Raw genomic sequence first — 21,189 nt, forward strand, 5'->3', positions numbered from 1 at the left:
TGCGTGTGTGCCTGTTCTGTGGATGCAAGGTTTTCTGCAAGTTTACACTGCTTCAAGCAGTCCAAAATTTTGCCCACTGCCTATCAAACACTCTCTAATAGAGTGGCATGTGAAAGGAGTTAAGGCTTCAGGCAAAACTACAATCCACTGTGAATGATGGCAGCACTTACCACCTGATAATTACACTACCAGGAACCAGTAGGGGGAAAGGCTCTGGCCTGGCAGGGAATGAATGAGTCAATAGCACGTGCACAAGGAGGATGACTTGATCAAGTGTGGGGACAGCCCCATCCCCCCAAAAATAAATAAATAAAACTTTCTAAATTTGAGATAGATGAGAAGGCATAGCAATGCATGCGAATACAGGAACTCCCATACTTAAATACATAGAAAAATAAACTACAAAATATTAAAAAAGAACAAGGAACTCCCATACTTGGCAAATTATAGAAATAAAAAGGGCTTGTATAATTCTACCTGTAATGGAGGCAAGTTCTTAACGTGCCCTATTGCATACAAGGTTAATATAATAGAAATGGGTAATACATTCCCATAGTAGGAATAACATTATAATTTTATTTAAACAAGCAAATCATCCAAACATATCTTTCAATTATATTCCCAAGTTATACAAGCGTTGTTGGTTAATTTCATGTATTACTACACACACACACACATTAAGAATAAAACAGGGGAAGTCATCTACAGGAAAAGGAAACCAATTTTGGTAAATATAGGAAATAGATATTTGAATCTATATTCATTTATTTCATTGCACAAAAAAAACATTTTTTTACAATACTATATTTTCTGACCATGCAAACAGCTCATTTCAAATGATGCATTCCATAATGTATTTTACTATGTTATTGAGGTAAAAAAATATTTCTCCATTGTCTCATAATAGTTTTCATATCTGCTACAAGCATAACACAACATAATATCTGTTGTGAGCTTGGAACCTCCTTTGGAAGTAGAGCATTTAAAGAAACTAATTGCTTGTGCAGCCAATGTGAAGTGATTTTGTAACTTTAAATGTTTCTTTTATTGAATTTCAAAAGGTTGTGACAAAGCACTCAAACTTGTATCCATGGTCCTGCGAAAGAAACTCTGCTTTTATAGCAATTAGAATTAGATCTTTCATGCATCTAACAAAACATTGTTAAAATCCCTTTGCAAAAATGTTTATGCATGTTTCACTATGTGAAAAAATGCATTACAAAATGTAGAGCAAGTAACATCTCAAACCCAGCATTTCTGTACATATTGTCAGAAGATAGTGTTTGGTTGATTTCACAGGTCCAATAAGGGGATTATCATCATCAAATGTTCAAATGAAAGAGTGGCAAAATATTCAAACAAAAAGCTTCAAGAAAGAAACAATGAAAGGAACGGAGGCATAACATCCAAAAACACTCAAGCAAGCACTCCTGCACTCTCACAACCCCTTCTAATTATACATACAGATTCCTAGATCACACCACAGTGTGGAAAGAGCCCTGCTGTGCAGCGATTCCCTGTGCCCTGCTGTGCGATTCCCTGAGTCCTGCTGTGCAGCGATCCCACATAACAGCAGTCTTGCTGAGTTCCATCATTGGTTTCTCTTTCCTTGCTCATGCTTTTGGCTCACATTTTGCCGATCACTCATGTGAGCAATCAGTTATACAACGGGAAATCCTAGCAAGAAGGCATAAAGAGAGTATATCACTTTTATCTTGACAGGTCTGATGCTGAATTTTTTAGAATGACTGTCATGATCTTCTAACAATCAGACCATCATTCTTGTGAAATGGGATACTTTGTCTTTACGTTGAGTGTGACTAGGTGAAAGTGTAACCATTCTTTCATTAATAACTGTTTGTGAATTAACTGTTGTGGTGACATTACTATAATCCCCTCCATGCAAACACTGCAGTACCTTGGATGGTTATTTTCTCAAGATTTAGTAGTACTACAATGCATGAAGTACCTGATAATGCTCCAAATTCAGGAAAAAGTCAATTTTGTTAAGTATCTTCCTGATGTAAGAAAGGTACGTAACATTTTGTTAAGAAATTTTCAGCACTGTTAAGTACTAGTACTGGCCACCACAAAGCAATTGGTCATGAACTACAGACAAGAAGCCACTGGTTAGGGATATGATAAATAAAACAGTCTGCATCTACAAGCTAGTGCAATAATACCTCTTTAAAGATACATGTCATCAAATCTATATACAACAATCTTGATTAAGCAAAATCAGGTAAAGTGGTTCATGGGTAAGTACTAGAGTTGCTGCCTCTGCGGGCCATTTTAAATCTAGGCAATGCAGACTACATGATTTTTTTGTAAGAAGTTCAATGGCCTGATATTAGAAATTATTTCTGGAGGATTTTCCCATGGTTAAACGGCAACAACATTTAAATGTTTCCATGTCACTAAGTATATATGATCTTACTAGTACAACAATGTTCTTAAAATGGTTTCAGGTATAGACCCCAGTCTGGAAAAGTCAGTATTCCTTACGGAACTGCTCTTGTAAAATGCTTAAATGAATTTTAGGAACGGACATTCAAAGAAAACAAAAAGCAGGCTACCCCAGGTTTTAATTACTTTATCTGACAAACTGAGAAACAGTGTCTTCAACACACATATCACTGGGAAAATGTTATTATTATAATAATTCATAGTTCAAATGGCAGAAACGTACTCTACTTTAAACACAATCTTGCAAGTGTTATTCCATTATAGTTACTGTTAATGATAGTAGTCTGGTATGAATTTATCAAAATGCAGTGCCCAAGTAATGCTTATACAATACTGGCTTAGTGGGTTAGTGCTTAAATTTATTTATGTTTACTTGCAGGTCTCTATAAAGATCATTTGCCTGTTGAGTAAACAGCAAGGGATTACGGACACAGAGAGCTGTATCATTTGTGTCTAGTTAGATGCCATATAGTTCTCTATCCTGACATTCTAAATTATTTTCCAGCCATTTGTTTCACTGACACTTTACACGGTAAAGGATAAAGAGAATATCTCCATTTTATTTTTCATTCTGTACTGATCATTGAAGAAATTACATTTCCTACTTTAATGTAAGTAATTAATTGCTTATATGAATATTAATGGGAAGTGGAAATGTGCCAGAAAAGTAATTCATGTTATAAAGCTAGTTAAATTACTAAAGGACTGATTTTACTTTCCTGTATTAGATGGACAGTAGGAAAAAATCTATTATTATTAACTCACTTTTGATATTTTAGATGAATGCTCACTGATCTATTTGAAGTAAAGTAGAAACAATGATAACCTATTTGTTAGCATGAACGTGAAAATTTCATAATTTTTATTAAGGAAATGGATATGTGTAAAAGACAAGACACAGTTTGATTTTAAAGCCAAAGTACATCAATTTACTCACAAAGCACAGACTTGCTACAAATAAATACGAAGACATAATGAAGATAGCAGTAAGATGGTATGCCAGGATGAGACAGGAATTCTAAAACCAGTGTGTAAAATGGGCAGATTAACACGTGGCATAATTATGAACATGTTCGGTGGATTAAAAGTATTTTTACAGACTTCCAGGACGGCAATGAATTCTATAAATAAGGAGCATAAGAAATGGAATTACAATAAGAGTATTCCAGGTTAGTATCTGGCAGTTACTAGTAGCCAGAGTAACCATTATGGCTGACAGAGAACTAGTTGGTCTCTAATGTGGGCGAGACCCTTCAGACGCAAGGATCAAGTCTGAGACTCAGAGGTTTATGCTATGCCCTATACCTGACAACCATTGCAAAGTTCCAGTAAGTAAACAGGTGGCCACATAAAGCACAAATTTCAAATAGCCCTGGCCACAATCATAATAATCTAGGCAAAGAGCACTTCAGTGGTTTAAACATGAAGACATTGGAGTATGCAAAACCACAGGTCCACCGATAGGATTATGTCAGATTCAATCGGTATTTCACAGATGAAACAGAGAAGTAAGCAGTAACTGACACTTGGTGATGGAGTTTCAGATTAGCCAGAATGAAGCCCAAATCTCATACCCATAAAATGAGCTCCAGCCAATTTTCCTTGTAGGCAACCTGTAAAGCCTCTGAGTTACAACGATTGAGAAGAGAGTTAGATTTGACTCAGTTCAGATGGTATCCAAGCTTCCTTTGAGTGTTAACAAGGAAAATGTATATTCTGAAGTAAGAAGTACAAAACAAAACACAAAGAAAGAATATATATGTATTTTTCTCTCTCTCTCTCTCTCTCTCTATATATATATATATATATAAAAATAAAACAATTAAGAAAACGAATGTAGTTCACTTTACCCAAAGAAAAGCACCATAGAAAGTAGATACAAGTCCCTATATATATATATATATATATATATATATATATATATATATATATCTATATACGGGACAAACCCACACAAAAATACACTGTGATGACATGGTGGTCAAATATTTTAATAGGCATAATCCAGTATAGGCAAATTTATTGGAGATCTGTAAACTTTCTAAAGTATAGAGTCTCTCTGCCATGTTAAACACACATATACTGTTTGCATACAATCTGTCTCTCCAAAATAGGGTTCTGACACTGGAATAAACCCCTCATGTTCTAAATATTAAAACATTTATCCCAAGCAAAAGACTAAAATGGTTACGCATACTGGAATTCTAGCACATACAATGCAGTTAAATTATTCTATTAATCAATTATTTTTGGAAGACTACTATTTTACTGAATATAGTACATTTTGCTCCAATTCTTGGTTGAAATAGATCAAATAAAGAAAGCAGAAAGCCATTAATTCAAACAATTGTTTTTGTTAAAGTCGCTCTTCATTCCTGTAGTATATGTATGACTAATACCGAATGTTTTTTTTTTTTTTTTTTTTCATTAAAATGACCTGTGTTCTCTTTTCAGATAAATGTGACGATGACGATATTGACAGATGCGGGTATTCTGATCTAGATATCTTGTCATTTTCTTTTGGGCAGGGGGGGGGTTGAAAATAATTAATTTAAATTCACTGTAAAACTAACTATTAATCTGCTTTCCAGTAAATATGTGAACATATTTGCATGATTTTTAAATTTGTGATACTTCGATAGTAAGACTAATTTTGCCCCTTAAAATCCTGATAAATAATTATGTTGTGGCTTCTTTAGCAGATATGAAAAAAAAAAAAAATATATATATATATATATATATACACACACACATACATACACACACACACAGAAATAAATAAATGAAAGAAATGGTTAGATGTCTAAGAATATGTAAAAAAAAAAAAGAAGTGAACATGCTAAACTGTTTCCACTGTTCTTATGCATCTCATGAAGTACCAAAAAATAAATTATCAGTTACTACTGGACTTTACAGAATACATGCTAATGTATACAAATGGGGTTATTTGGACTGCAGGTTAGAGATTGATATCAATCCTTGATAGGGAAGGCAGGGTATAGGCAAAGAAAAAGAAATAGGGGGTCCTAAATAAAAGACCAGCACTAGTAGAGTTTTTAGTAGAATCTAAAACAGAAGCTGCCATAAAAAGGAATAATTAGTACTGCAAACAAAATATTGCATAATAACTAAGAGAATCAATCAGAGGAGGTTGGAAAGGATTGGGAAGAGGGATTGGATAAGCAATTCACAAACAATGGGAAGCTGTATGTAGGTCTCCCAAACATGCAACAAAATCTAGATGATTTAGGATTTTTGCTTGGAAATGTTTACATAGATATTTTTAGACCCCAAGTAGACTCCAGAGAATTTCTCCTCAGGTAGATAGCAAATGTTGCAGGTGTGACAGGGAAGAAAGAGGTAATTTGGAGCATATTTTCTGGGAGTGAAGTGAGTTGGTGGATTTTAAGGATTCCCTGCAGTGTGCAATGTCGGAGATGCTGGGTGGGCAGATTGGTGTGACAAGGGAGATGATTTTCTGAGCTAAGATACAGAATTAGAATTACCTAGACATGGCAAGGCCTTGTTGTCTCTAATTATGCTGGCTGCCAAAAAAGCAATTACTAGAAAATGGAAATCAAAATCTAAACCAACTATATTAGAAGTAGGAAACATAGTTGTTGTATCTTTCGGCTTTTCCCGGTTAGGGGTCGCCACAGCGGAAGTAACAGAGATAAAACAACTGAAATTGAGATCTTTAGAAAAAGGTAGGAGCAAACTACATAGCAAAAATGGGAATTGTGGGAACAATACATGCAGGGGAGGAATGAGGTTTAAAAGAAAGCAGGACTTAAATGAGCTATGTAATGTTTAACTGAAAACAACTGGGTGGATTATAAGTGATGTATAATGTTTGCAACTGGGAGTGTGTCAATATTATTTGTGATGTAAAATGCTTGCAACTAGGATTGTGACGGTGTGATTTATTTTCATTTACATAAAGGTATGATTGCCGATGTCATAAGTGACGGTTTAATAAAGATGTCTGTTTAAAAAAGTGGCAGAAATTGAATAATTTATATAATGTTGCTTGGGTTATATGATATATAGTAATATACTTGAAGCATAATATTTGTTAATTTTAACTTGTTAATATAGTTTGATTACTTTTATATATATGTAAATGTGCCTGTGTCACAAGTGATAATTCATTAAAGGTGTTTAAAAAAAGTATACAAATGGGGAACCAAAACTACCACAAGAAGCAGATGCAAACCCTTATCTGCTATTACGTTTAGAAGGCATCCTGAGGATGAAAAAAAAAATTAGAAATTTGACAAGTTTTAGAATACATTGCATTCTTTACAATCAATTACAAAGTAATCGTCAACTTAAGTACAGAACTTATGCAATAGTAAGTGCAAAGTAGCTGAACCTAATACTAAGTACTGTCGAAAATAGTTTGCAGAATTCTTAAATACCCTGAAGACAAACTACACGGCTAACATCTCCGTGTTGTTATACATTTCCATTTGAAATAGAGATGAAAGGTCCTACTCAAAGTAAAATGTTCAACTCCTACCCCAAAACATGTAAATCAGAATGAGAAAATAGGTGAATAAAATGTTTTGCCTTGGCTGCCAACACCTACTGGTTAAACCCTTAATTTAAGATGGAAACAATGGGAACATGGAGTCTTAGGAATATTAGATGATCCAAAAGAATCTTAAACGGGGCTGAAATTTTCAAATGGGTAAGCTGACATCTTGAACAATAGTGACAGTGTCTGCTAATGGCACAAAGTACTTGAAAGAACAAAAAATGAGTCATTCACCTGGTGACATGAAACGCATTAGTACTGCCATCTTGAGGAAGGATTCATGTCTACTCAAAGGTAATTTTGGTGAATGAAAAAAAAAAATGTTTGCAGAAACCGCCATTGACGAACAACTCAACAATTTTGTCTTTGGGGGGGGGGCACCCCTCACATCCCCTTAGACCTGTATATACCAGCTCCAAGGTTTGCTCAACAGTGGAGATAAAAGTAAAGTCCATTGTCGGTGAGGTAATTTCAGTAAACACTTGCTCTTTTTGCATTCGCCAAAATTACACTCTATGATATGACATGCTTCCCTTAAGGAACAGTAAGGTTACATTTTTTAAAACTATCCTTAGTAGAAACTAAACTAAGCAAGTGACTGAAATTCTCGAATAAATAATGTTTAAGCACATTTTAAATAACAGTACTTGGACAAAAGGGGAAAAACACAAAAGAGGTAAGAAATTAATTTAAAGTAGCACTACTTGTTTAGATGCATCTGATGTGACACATCCAAAACGTGGCGTCATTACTTGCAAACTATTACAATTAGCAATCACTAGGGGATCAAAAGCATTCTTCCCCATCATTCCCTTCCCATTAAGATGATCTCCAAACCACTGTTTTGTTACTTTTCTCTAAATCAATTTATGGGGAGAGTTCTTTTTAAGTCAGCAATCCTAATTAAGGGTAGAAAGACTGACAATTTTGATCTGCACATTTCTTGTAATCAAACTGAAAAGAGAATATATTTTTGACTTAAAAGTTCGCTCTGCCTTGATTTTTCCTATCTTTACTTCAAACAGAAACGTGTATTTGCTCATGTAGCTTAAGTGCACTAAAAACTCGCAATTAACCACCTTTTACAACTTGTATACAAAGGCGGCACCAGAAAGACACATCAACTGCTCATCCAGAAGCATAAACATACCAACAGAAATAAAGTTATTCTGGTAATTCTGCTATCCTTTCAAGATGAAGAAGCTCAAGGAACAGAAAGCTAACTGTGGACATCCTCAGGAACAGGCTGTTATAAACCAGTATATAATGACCCCCCATTAATATTCCAAAACATGCACACTGATTGGTCAGCGTGCACATTGTAAATCAGACTTATACTAATGGAAAAAGGTCCGGCCGCCCGGACTTTTTCCATTAGTATAAGTCTTTTTTTTTCTTACAGCAACGGAGAAAGCAAGATCTCCACTGCTTTTTATAAAGTGTCTCGCTATGTTAAAGGAGTTTAACATAGCGAGACAACTTTAAAAAAAAAGCAACGGAGAAAGGAAGATCTCTGTTGCTTTTTTTAAAGCTGTCTCGCTATGTTAAACTCTAACATAGCGAGACAGTTTGTAAAAAGCAACGGAGATCTTGCTTTCTCTGTTGCTTCCACCCACAACTCTGATGTACTGTGTAAGCATACGCATGTGCAGTACAGCAAAACTGCCGCAGAATACCGGACAGCTGCGGAAGAGCAGCAAGGGGGCATTATACAATGCTATTATTTAAAAAAACTAAGTATTTCTTTTCTTAAATAATGTCATTGTATAATAGCAATAACCCACTTCTGGGTGTGGGTAATGTTGGATTTACCCACAGTTGTCTTTGTTTGGCCACTCGGGCTTCGCCCTTGTGACCAAACCACGCCAACCGTGGGTAAATCCAGCATTACCCACACCCAGGCGTGGGTTATTGCTTAAATAACATTCTAAGTCAAAGAGGGAGGGCAATGGAACTGTCATAGTGCCTGATGTGGAGGGCTGCCTCCCTTAGCCGCTCCATATAATTAAGTGCATTTTTTTAAGTTTAAGTAGTTAGTGCAAGATAAATTTGATAAAAGATTGTAACAATATCATCTGTATTCTGTGGTGACAGAAGTGAAATGATTTTTATCAGGGAAATCCAGTTAGGTTGAGTGAAAATGGGAGCCCAGCCCAATGAATGAAAATTCTAAATCATTAATTCTACTGAAAGTTAAACAACTGGGAACTGTGTTGTAAGCTATAAAGCATATTTATCGCACTTGATAAGGCTTTTGGTTAGTTATACATGGCACAATGAACTGGCTAAAATTATTAACTCAAACTTTTTCAGGATAAGTCTGTCACCATGATGCCAATTGGATAACAGCAGAAGAAAATTTCAGTGTACATTCTTGAAGCAGAGCAGCAGCTGGAGATAATAGAAGATAAGGCCAACAGGAACATGTTGAGATTGTTTGGTGTATTGAAGCTGAGATGGGTTTTGATCTGTTGTATTTGCTTTAAACAAAGATGGGGTCTTGGATTGTTTTTTCGAACAATCATTTGAGATGCAAAAAAAAATGACACCACTGTTAACTCAGTCGGAAAGGAAATGGGAGTGAACTACTGAATGGACTGACAAATGGATTGCTTATATGCGAGTGAGATTATTGGGACATTTTTTTGGAATGTTTAAGAGTTTAATGACCCAGCAATGACCCCTTGGAATAGGCAGCCGTTAGAATGGATATCTTACTACAGATGCTTATGTATTGATTACCATTTTAATTTATTATTTAATTCAGTGACTGAAGCTTCAAAGCTATGCTACATGACATTAAAACAATAACTATGGCTAGGTACTGATATGAAAGAATAAGACGGCTAAGTGACTATAAAGGGGGGGGGTAACAGCATTATGTTGTCTTGGGCTGATATGATGAGCATGAGATGCCTGTATGCCTGTCAGAGGGTTTCTGGGATTATTTATTTATTTATTTGACATTTGTTGACTAGGTTAGACCATCTGAGCTTGCACCCTTTTTCAGCAGAAGCCCAGGGAGAAAAACTCCAAAGACAACATTTAAATAGTAATATGATATGGTGTGCTAAAGTCCTTGAGGTCATGAAGATTTAAGCTCGACTAAACAATTTAATTAAAGCTTTATAGGAAGACAAAGAAAGAAGTTGGCTAAATGGTAAGAATCTAGACAGGTTTAATATGTTACCAAAACTGAAAGTTGAAAACGTTTTATTTTCTTCAACTAGTCACTGAATCTATGTTATGCAAGGACTTTCAGATTATGGTTTAGGTATCTTCTGGGGAAAATTATTTCTTGCATTTAGAGCTGTGGGCTCATCTGAATTAAGAGTGGATTTAGGCCTTGAACTGAAAATGAAATTAGACAGCATACAATCCAGTAGTACATTATTTTATAATTTAATAAAAGCAGGCCTAGGGAAAGGGACACAATTTTCTCGATGAATTCCACATTTTAAGCTAATAAATAATACGGCTAGGAAGACGGTCTGCGTCTGAAATGAAAACAATGAAGACATTATCCCAGTAAGTAGACAGGGCCTGAATATGGCAGATAAACTAAAAAGGATTAATGCATTGAAAAATTCTTTTTTTCTCTATATGCTTTTTAACCACCACATCTGCCAATCAGCAAGCCTCCTCCAAGCAGACAGGGCCGATTCATTCGCCAACACCAGGAATTTTATCCAGTGAAGCAGAGAAAGCTGCCCATAGTGGAGTTGACATTCAGACAGTCATAAGGATGTTTTGTGTCTTTGACAGTTTTCTAGAAATAAGGGTACTTTTGGGCATTTTTGTAATTGCATTTGCCCTGACATATGATGAGGGGGATATGCATCACTGTGAAAACCCACAACATTCTCACTATAAGGCTCTCTACTTCGCTCATTCACTCTAAAGGCTACTGCCAAGTGACGGCTTAGTGAACTTAACGGCAGTCCCCAGGAATGCATTTACTTCAAGAGACTGGCAATTTGCACTATTGTTGCCATCACTTATGGTCTCCAACAATTCCCTCAGAATACAGTGCTTTTTATGTACACTCCAGTACACACCACAACCAGAAGTAGGAACTGAAAGAATCTCGAGAAGCTTGTACCCCCCCAGAGCTCTGACCAAAACGTTATTACACATACACACACAAACATATATATATATATATATATATATCTACAGTAAACTCTCAGTTAACCCGAACACAAGCAACCAGAAAAAAAAAAGAAATACAGTAGTCAGTTTTTTCTTGTGTTGCACTTTCTGTCCCCCCCCCCTCAGAAATATACCTTATGTTTTTAGAGTTTTAGAGTTTTAAAAAGGAAGATACAAATAAATTCCCTCGCTCCTCAACCTGAGAACAAGTTAAACCAAACAAGTCAAATCACTAAAATGTCAGCACTTGCTCCATACTCACTCAATTTGCATCAGATTGCACATTTTTTCACTGATCTCTCTCTCTCTCTCACACACACACACACACACACACACACACACACACACACACACACACACACACACACTTCAGCTTTCATACATCTCTCCAATCTTTCATGCACAGTCACTTCTGCTTTCATACATGCATTCACTCTATCTATTCAATTCATTCCATTCCAATCCACTCAGCGTGCCACTAAAAACCATTTTGTGTGCCATGGTTTCTAGTGGAAATATAAGTTTAAAATATTATTACAGCCAGGCTTTTAATTACTATATTAAAACCAAATCAATACACTGTTTATGGTATAGTATGGTATGGTATAGTATAGGGTACAGTATCTGTCAGGTCTATTTTTAATAGTAACTCTCAAGCAACCAGAAAACTACAATTACTTGGCATCTACCAATCCTTATGGGTGCTGGTTAACAGAGAGTTTACTGTATACACACACACACACATATACATACATACACACACATACATATATATATAAATATATATATGTATAGGGGACTATATTACAGTCGAAGTTCCGTAACCTTGACTACCATATGTACGAACACATATGTCCGAAGTTACAGAACTTCGATTATGTATAAAAAAATAAAAAAAGGAAAAATAAAATAAAAGGTTATATGCAGGGGGGCAAGCCCCTCTGCACCCCCCACACCCCCACTCTTTAGATATACCAACTCCAAGGTCGTGCTACAGTGCAGTAAAGGGAAAACTTCCTTTATTCCCTTTACTGCACTGTAGCGCGACCTCTGAGTTGGTATATTTAAAGAGCGGGGGGTGGGGGGTGCAGGGGGGTTTGCCCCCCTTGCTTACAACCCTCAGGAATGTTCTTTTTGCTTTTATTTTTTGCCAATCAAGTATGACAACTTTAAACTTATGGTTTCGACCATATCAGGTTCGAAGTTGTCATACTTCGACTATGTAATATAGACCCATATATATATATATATATATATATATATATATATATATATATATATATATATACACACACACACACACACATATATATATATATATATATATATATATATATATATATATATATATATATATGTATATATATATATATATATATATATATACATACACACACACATATATATATACATACACACATACATACATATATACCCACATGCACAAGTATATGCATACAAACAATGAACAGCTCAAAAGCACAGATGTACTCAATAAAGGCCTATGTATCCCATTTAGAGAAGTAATTGCACGAGTGTGGCTAAGCATGGTATTAAGGTTATGTGCAGAAACCTATTACCGTAGCATCTGGAGAGTCTCCGGTTGGAAGACTCAAAAACTATATATTTCTCGGATACGATCAAGAAAATTCAAAGAATGGGGATTCACAGGCTTCACATATATATGCCTTTTTTTAGGCTATACCTTTGCAATTTCAATTTCAGATAGTCACTTACCAGAAACTCCAAAAATAAAGGAGAGCAGGGTAATGTATAACTTTATATCAACTACATTTCTCTTGTTTAAAAAAAGTCCACAACAATACATCACTTAAGAATAGGCAAAAGCCAGGTTTGTAAACTAACAGATAAAGTTTCAGGTCACATCCAAAAATGTTTGGGAACACCCAGCCTAAGCAAGCCTGTCTGCATTAGTCTTAGTACTTTGAGTTTTACTATCAGGATAAAAGCATGTCCCTACTTCCAATAAATTTTCGGCATTGATTTACAACCATACCATTTTAACCAATGACCTGTTTAATGCTATAAAGAAAGTTTTTGGACAGGTTGCAAATACATCAATAGAAACTACTCGTATGACAAAATATACCAGGAGAGAAGAGGACTTACTTGACTCTCTCACGGGGGTCTCCAAATGACTCTCGCAGACGAGAGAAGTCAGGGTAGAAGTTTGGTGAAGGAGAAATTACTTCAAGTAGCCCTGACTGGATTTCCTTTGGAAACCTGAAAAAAAAAAAAACACACTACAGTTATCCATTCCCTCTGATGCAAATTATATTGCGTGCCTCACGAATAACTAAACTGAGATCGCTCTAGTTCAAAGTTTCATGCTAATGAGATTTTGCATCATTTAATTTCTTTATAGCTCTTGTATAAAGTATCCGAAAGCATTTCACAGGTAAAAAGGTACCAGTAACTGTGGGTTATAATGTCCTGTACCTCCCCAAGTTGATTGCTTTGAAAAAATGTTTTGAAAAATAGTACATTTGTGTTCAGTGTTACATACATGTACTTAAATTCAACAAATAAAACGGTACTCAGACACAAAAGTTCATTAATGTATCAAGCTAATACAGGGGACGCTTGCTTTCAAACTCAAAAATGATAGGAAGTACTTTTTCAATAAACTTGAGTTCTAAACTGCAATGTAGAAGGACAGGTTTATGGAGCAAATTAATTGTTTTCAGACTTTTCTTATTTCTGTTTTTCATTGAATCTTTCAGCACATCTTGAGTGCATAAAAGACTTCTGAAAACAGTTTAACCCATTACATTCTCAATTATGCAACTTATTAGCTCAAAGGATGTCTGGCTGAGGTTGTAGTTGATCCTTTAAGAGAATATATTGTTACATGAAATACTCACCAGAAGAGAATGTCCCTACATAATGTAATGTGTGAATATGACAGCCATAATCACAGTACTTGAGTCCGGTCTGCAGCGCCTTATCCCCACTGTCTAGAAGCATAGCAGTCAACCCCTTCCTATAACTCACACTGGTATTAGGGTAAACTGTCATTTATTCATTTATTTTCTGCTTATTCCCACGTAACCCAGTTCAGAGTCATAAAGTAGTCAGTATTTATCTCAGCACTCAGTGGGCACAAAGCATAGAAATTATTTCTCAGACTGCACACCAGCTTGCTACAGAACTCACTGAAACACGCCATGCACATCTATGAGCAGCCTGGAAAACTGACAGTTTGACTATGTCACATTTTGGGAAGAGGGAGAAAACTGGTGTACCCACCAAAAGTCTAAGCAGACACAGGGTGATCATGCAGACTCTACACCGAAGGCACCTCAGCTAAGAAGTGAGCTGAAATCTAATGCTGTGAAGAAGTAATGCTAACTACATTGTAACTTAAGGATTGTATGTTACAGTATTTAAAAGCAAATCTATATACATTTCTACTCTTTTTACTGTGCCTGAGATAGAATGAATAAAAAAAAAAAGACAGAATTAATTTCCACAACTGAAGCATAGCAAAAATAATCCAGAGATAAAATATGGTAAAGTTAAACAACTATAAAAGTCTAGAGGTACAAACAGCAGAACATGAATGCATATGCACACATTATAAGCCTAAAAAAGGGACAGATTACGGGAAGCTATGCAGTGGCAGGAGTGCCAGGCTACATTGGAAACATTCGCAATCCACGCTCGTAAGTGAAGTCACAAACCGTGGATTCATTTTATTGTATACTACACCCAGACTGCGGTATGTTATAGAAGTCCCCTTGCTCTCTGGTATAGTGATCTCACACCTTTGTACACACGAGTAGCATGGATGGGGGGGCAAGATGAAACCCTTCTTCTGCAACAAGAGTTGAGCTTTTATTTAATTTTTGATGTTTTAGGCAGCTATTGCTATTCTGTGTTCACTTGGGGTGATTACTAATGTCCTGTACTTTTGTCAAGGAAACCATCAAAAGGCCATATCTGAGGATCAACTGCTACAGTGAATATCTTTGCTGGATGCCTTATTAATACTTGCCAAGAGCACATAACATCCATGTTACCACCAAAGAAAGGTATGACAACACAGAAAACATGCCATGCAGAACAGGAACCAGTCTTCTGTGCTGAATACCACGCACACAAATTTTTAAATGTTTGAAAAGAACTTCAAGTAATACAATTTGCAGGTATCAAAAGAAGACTTTATATGGTGGCTAACCACCCTTTAAATATGAGGCCTGACCACCTCCACCACAAGTTTTTTTTTTAACTGCCAGAATATAAGCAACAAAACTACCCAGCCTTTTGAAGATGTTTCTGGCAAGTGGCTGGTGTGACACCATGCCTTGGCCCAGCAATCAAGGAGCCTCATTCCTCACTACTAACACCAGTGATGGGCGCCTCATGTAGGAGGAAAGAATAACAAATACACACAGTAAAGTGCAATTCCCTTAAGAGCACACGGAGATCACAGTCAGTCTGGGGCTGGTTGCTCCCTTGCTCTCCAGGTCTCCAATAAGACTCTCCACTGGCACAGCTATAGGGTCCAGATCTCAGCCTAGTGGGCAAGCTAAAACCTCCAGCACCTTCTCTGTCCAACCAGTGCTTCGTGTCCCTGCCCACGTAGCTGACACACACACACACACACACACACACACACACACACACATACACTTTGAGAAGAGTTTATACAACCACACAGATACTCCTGGGGAAGGCTGGCACAGGTTCTCCAGTGGTGATCCTTTTTTCCAGACTATACGGTAGTACCAGTTGCCACCACCCACTAATATTTATCAGCTACTCAAAGGACCTTAAAAGGGTGTCCAATTATTACTGTGCAATATTATTATCCAATTGGTAGTATAGCCCACGGCTAAAGCTATTGGAGTGGCTTTGTACAATTTTACCAAAGGCATGCAAGTACTCTAAAGAGCTTATATTATATCTCTACAAAAACAGCCACAGTTGAAAGAGTTTAAAAATATTTAATAACAAACAGTCAAAACACAATACTTTTTACTACACAGTGCTAATCAGAGTTCAGAGATCCCAGAGAACTACTTAAAATAATTTAGTACAGTTCTGACATCACAGAAGAACACAGTCTAATCTTTCTAGCTTCTAGCTATTTCTAAGTGAAAACACTAGTCTAAGATAGTCTAAGACAGTGCTGATGAGTTGGATGGTCAAGACAAAAATGCTTAATGCTCTCTGATTCTCTTTGTTTAAATTGATATTACAGTCCTGATTCACATTGCATCATTCTTCACACTTTCGTGGGGTTCCCACGCTAACTGGCTACATTCTTTAGTATGCATATTAACTCTGGCCTTAAAACAATAGCAAGAATTCCTTCATCTAGACCGACCGGAGCAGTGTTTTAACATCAAAGGGTCACAACATGCTTTACTTGGTCAGTATAATGCATTGTTGCATTTTTTTCCAGTTCCACATGTAACACTATTTTTACCATTTAAGACAACAAGCCTGTGGTTTACATTAATATTTACAGATGACAGAATTATCTCCAAAATTCTATCTGGCTAGGATGGTAACCTTCATCTATCTTCACCCAATCTTCACAGCTGGGATTCTGCACTTGCCATTCAAAAACACAATAAAAATATGGTTGGTTTACATTATGCTCTTAGATGTAGGAATAACTGCTAAGGAGATTCATTTCTCTTTTGCTTTCCTATTTAGGGAAAGAGCAGTGAAAAGTGGAAAGAGCATGATTAAAATGGAAACCACTTCAGGTGCATAGTACTGACTTACTTTCAAATAAATATTTCATTATGAAGCATTAAAAACATTGCAAGTCGATTGTTTTAACTAAATGAATGCTACTAGAACTGGTAAAAAGAGGTAATAAGAAAAATCAAAGCTCAAATCTAATACAAATGAAATATTCTTAGTATGAAATCTAATACAGATGAAATATTCTTAGTATGAGGCCTATAGTGTTAAATGCCATGAAGGAATGGTTTTGCCAAAATGTGGGACATAGCATATGAGCCCACTAATGTATTTAGGAATATGAACAGCTGGGACTAAAACAAAATCCAGTCACTGTAACAGAGTACCCTGATCCTGGGTGAACATAGATTGGAAGAAATACCCATGCCAAAACACAAATGACCAGAGATTACTTGAATTCGTAAATGCAAATGCCTTGGACTAGTTGGGTGACACCCCCACAAGAGGTGAAAACATCTTGGACTTGGTATTAACCAACACGAGTCACCAATGCAGCATTCCTACAGTGTCATCATCCCTGGTAAGATACGACCACAAAGCAGTCACTTTCGAAGTCACCATCTCCCCCAACCCCCCCTTCAGCTAGGGTCAAACAAAAAAAACTTATCCAAAGTTGATTACAACTTCCTGAGGGAAGGTATAAACAGCTTCAGAGACCCCTCCCCCTCCACAGGAACTGGCACATATGTCCAAACCTAAACCAAAGTACTACATGAGCATTTATATAGCTGCATAGTATCAGGAATACCAGACAGGATGAAATCCTCCTCCTCAAGGAAGAGTAAACCCTGTCTGGTGGGCACCTACAAACGCTATAATAAAAGGAGGAAATTGCTGTCCAGGACCAAGAAGGAGCAGATGACCAATTGGAAAGAATCTTTCCTTAGCCTGAACAAGCAAATAAGAACACTAGCGAGTTCCTCCAAAGTAAACTTGAAGTCCAAACTGGCCACATCTACTAAAGACAATCATAAGGCTTTCTTAACATATGTCCACAATCTCAAGGGAAGCACCCAGATCTACTCAGAACTACTGCTCAAGGACACCACATACAAAAACCCTTTAGATATAGCCAACCTGCTGGCAGACAGGTTCAGTGAAAACTTCACTCCTCTGTACCCCCCATCACTAAAACATGACATGTCCAGTACCTGCCCCCCCTCAACATATCTCTAGGGAGCAAGTCCTCACTGCCCTCTCAAAGGCAAAAAATACAGCCTCCATGGGACCCGATAACATTCCAGGCTGCATCCAACATGAACTCCAGCAGGAACTTGCAGCACCATTAGGCATGCTAGTCAACCAAAGCCAGAGTACCGGCTTCATCCCAGTCCCTTAGCACAAAGGTGGAGCGTCCACTGATCCAGGAAATTATAGACCCATCAGCCTAACTGGCCTTATCTGCAAGGCCATGGAGTGGAATATTATGGACCTCATTAACAAGGACAATGGCAACCTTCAGACACTTGATCCCACATGGTTTGATTTTGTCAAGTGGGGGTCATGCCTGTTACATTTCGTTGACTTCTTTGAAACAGTCACCAAGGCCATAGACGAGGGGAAGACGGGTGCACTTTGCCTACTTTGACCTGGTCAAGGCCTTCAATACTATTCCCCACTCAGGTATAATAAACTCCCTCACTAGGCATCAATCCATGTGTTATCAGATGGGTAAGAAACTGTCTCACTGACAGACCCCACCTAGTCAAAATAGGGGATGCCACCTCAAGTAGTATACCCATACAAGCAGTGTATCACAGGGGTCAGTCTTGGGAACCACTGCTGTTTGGGATATACTTCTCACAGGTGCAGGCCAAATCTAGTAGGCTATGGCTGACCAAGTTGGCAAATGACTGCAAGCTGGATGCTGTGATCAATTACCCTAGTGATGTGGACATGCTCCAACAGGGTCTCACCCAAACAAATGACTGGTACGAGAAACATGTCCTCAAACTCAATGCCAAAAAATGCATCATCGTCTCTTTTGGGGAGAGTGATAGCAACACAAATTATCATATTGATAATAAGGCCCTAAGCATGCAATCAGTTGTGAGGGACTTGGGCAGCCAGGTTGATAGCAAATTGAGTTTTGACCACCATATTGCCTCCATTGTGTGGAAAGCATTCTACATGGCCTACCTAATTAGTAAGGGTATCTCATTCAGGGACAAAGTGGTCATAACATCCCTGTATTCTTCCCTTATAAGACAGACTACTGAATACAGTTCCCCTTTCGGCATGTACCTCGCAAAGCATGTGCAGCAGCTGGACAGACCATAGAGATTCCATACCCAGAGAATCCAGGGCCTTAAACATCTAGCCTGCACAGATAAGCTAAAAGACCTGTCCCTCTACTCAGTCTCCTACAGACTCCTCAGAAGTGACCTCTGTCTGGCATACAAAGAAATCTCAGACCCCGCCCTGAGGGGACTGCTGCACACCCGCAAGTCAGGCTCCTTTCGAGTAACCCGTACGCGCAATCTCAACCTGGACTATGACATCAATAGGACTTGGTGGGACAGATTTGTGTCCCACAGACTCCCCCTTTTGCGGATTAGACTCCCTCTCCATGTAAAGCAAAGTACCTCATTACACCTTTCTAAGCGCAACCTGGATAACTGGATGGGGAACAGAAAATACACCCCTGGGATTCCACCTGTGTCCCTGCTGGACAGTGGCATAGGGTGCTCACTTGTTGGAACATGGACTAAATTCTTGGCTAGCCTAGTAACGTCATATGATCCTATAGCACAAATCAAAAATGTACAAGACAGAAAATCTTCTCCTATAAGTTATTAGTTTCTTGGTCTATCTTAAAACAGAACTTGCTCTCAAAAAACACTTGGTCATTAGATGTTATCTGTAGGTTCACCAAGCTGTAAGCATTTGAGTTTCCAGGCTGGCCTCTGTGGTAATCTGCCCTGCTGTGTGTCAGCAGACAATGAAGCATGTACACGAGGCATCTAGTTATTATGTTACATCTCATGATCATGAAGAATAGGACATTAACTCATTAAAAAATATAATAAAAATGTGGTTGTTCCCTGCATTCATGGAGGAGGCAGGAAAAGCTCCCAGCCATACCACTCAGAGCAAGAAATCTGGACAAAGCCAGCAATAACAGGGGGACAAAGGCCCAAAAACAGGGACACATTTTAAATATTGCTGTTACAAACTTAGAAAATTGAATTTTTCTGAAGTGTATGAAGTCTGAAACTCCAATGTCTGCCATTTTCTGACTTCAACCCTCAATGATGTGCCAAAAAAAAATACAATTTTATGAGAAATGGACAAAAAATATGAGATGAAAATCTGGACATTCTGCAAAAATCTGTACAGTTGACAGGTATGTTCCTAACTCCCACAAACAGGGGCACCTCCTTACATAACAGAATCAACTCAGATGTTGCTGCAGCTATGAGGAAGGGGAATTTATCCTTGCAGCATTCTCATTAAAAACAGTAATGCTGTACACAGTTGCTGTTACAACCTGTCTATACTACCGGTTGTGAGAGAGAAAATACAACTTTATTCATCTCAATGGGGGTTAAGGAGTTTTTTTTTTTTTTTGCTTCTCAGGATACATTCATTTTCTGCAATCCTACTAATACAGAAAAGGCAAAATGCAATTTCCCAATCTAAAGAAGCATCAACATACATTGCATGTGCATATATATATATATATATATATATATATATATATATATATATCTATATATATATATATATATATATATATACACACACACACAGAGGCAAGCAAGCAAGCATATGGTATCCCTTCAAACCATCGAACGTTTAAAACATCGAAGTTCAGATCATCGAGACGAGAACGTCGAGTTTGAAAATGTCGAAGCTTTGAAGGTGAAGTAAAAGGTAAGTGTAGGTGGGAGAATGTTTGTGTTTTTGCAGGGCACCAAGGTGCCCTGTATACTGTGTGTGTGTGTCTGTGTGCCATCTGTGTAATGGCACTACAGATAGGGTATGGAAAATGTCCCATTTAGCGCTTCTGCATATAGCGCTAAATGGGAGATTTCCCTTTACTCCACTGTAGTGTGGTCTCGGAGTTGGAATATTAAAGTAGGGGGGATGTGGGGGGCATGGCCATCCACATGGGGGGTGCAGAGGGGAGAAGCCCTCCTGCATACAATTGTTAAAATTTATTTTTCTTTTTTTTTTGGTTACACTTGTAACTTTCGATGTTCTGGTCTCGGTGATCAGAATTTCGATGTTTTGAAATTGCGATGGTTAATATATATATATGTATATATATATGTATATATATATAT

General features: G+C 37.3%; 1 protein-coding gene across 4 annotated transcripts in view; it reads right to left on the minus strand.

Annotated features, from left to right (window-relative positions):
- MGAT4B (alpha-1,3-mannosyl-glycoprotein 4-beta-N-acetylglucosaminyltransferase B) overlaps positions 1 to 21,189 on the minus strand; it is a 1,742,611-nt gene that overhangs the window by 443,855 nt on the left and 1,277,567 nt on the right. For all 4 annotated transcript variants that reach the window (XM_044069458.1, XM_044069462.1, XM_044069459.1 and 1 more), the window contains exon 6: positions 13,289 to 13,402. In XM_044069458.1, coding sequence (XP_043925393.1) covers positions 13,289 to 13,402 — 114 coding nt within the window. The remainder of the gene's footprint in view (positions 1 to 13,288; positions 13,403 to 21,189) is intronic.

The sequence above is a fragment of the Protopterus annectens genome, chromosome 4.part0 (assembly GCF_019279795.1).
Source record: "Protopterus annectens isolate FY-2018-M chromosome 4.part0, PAN1.0, whole genome shotgun sequence".
Lineage (NCBI taxonomy): Eukaryota > Metazoa > Chordata > Ceratodontiformes > Protopteridae > Protopterus > Protopterus annectens.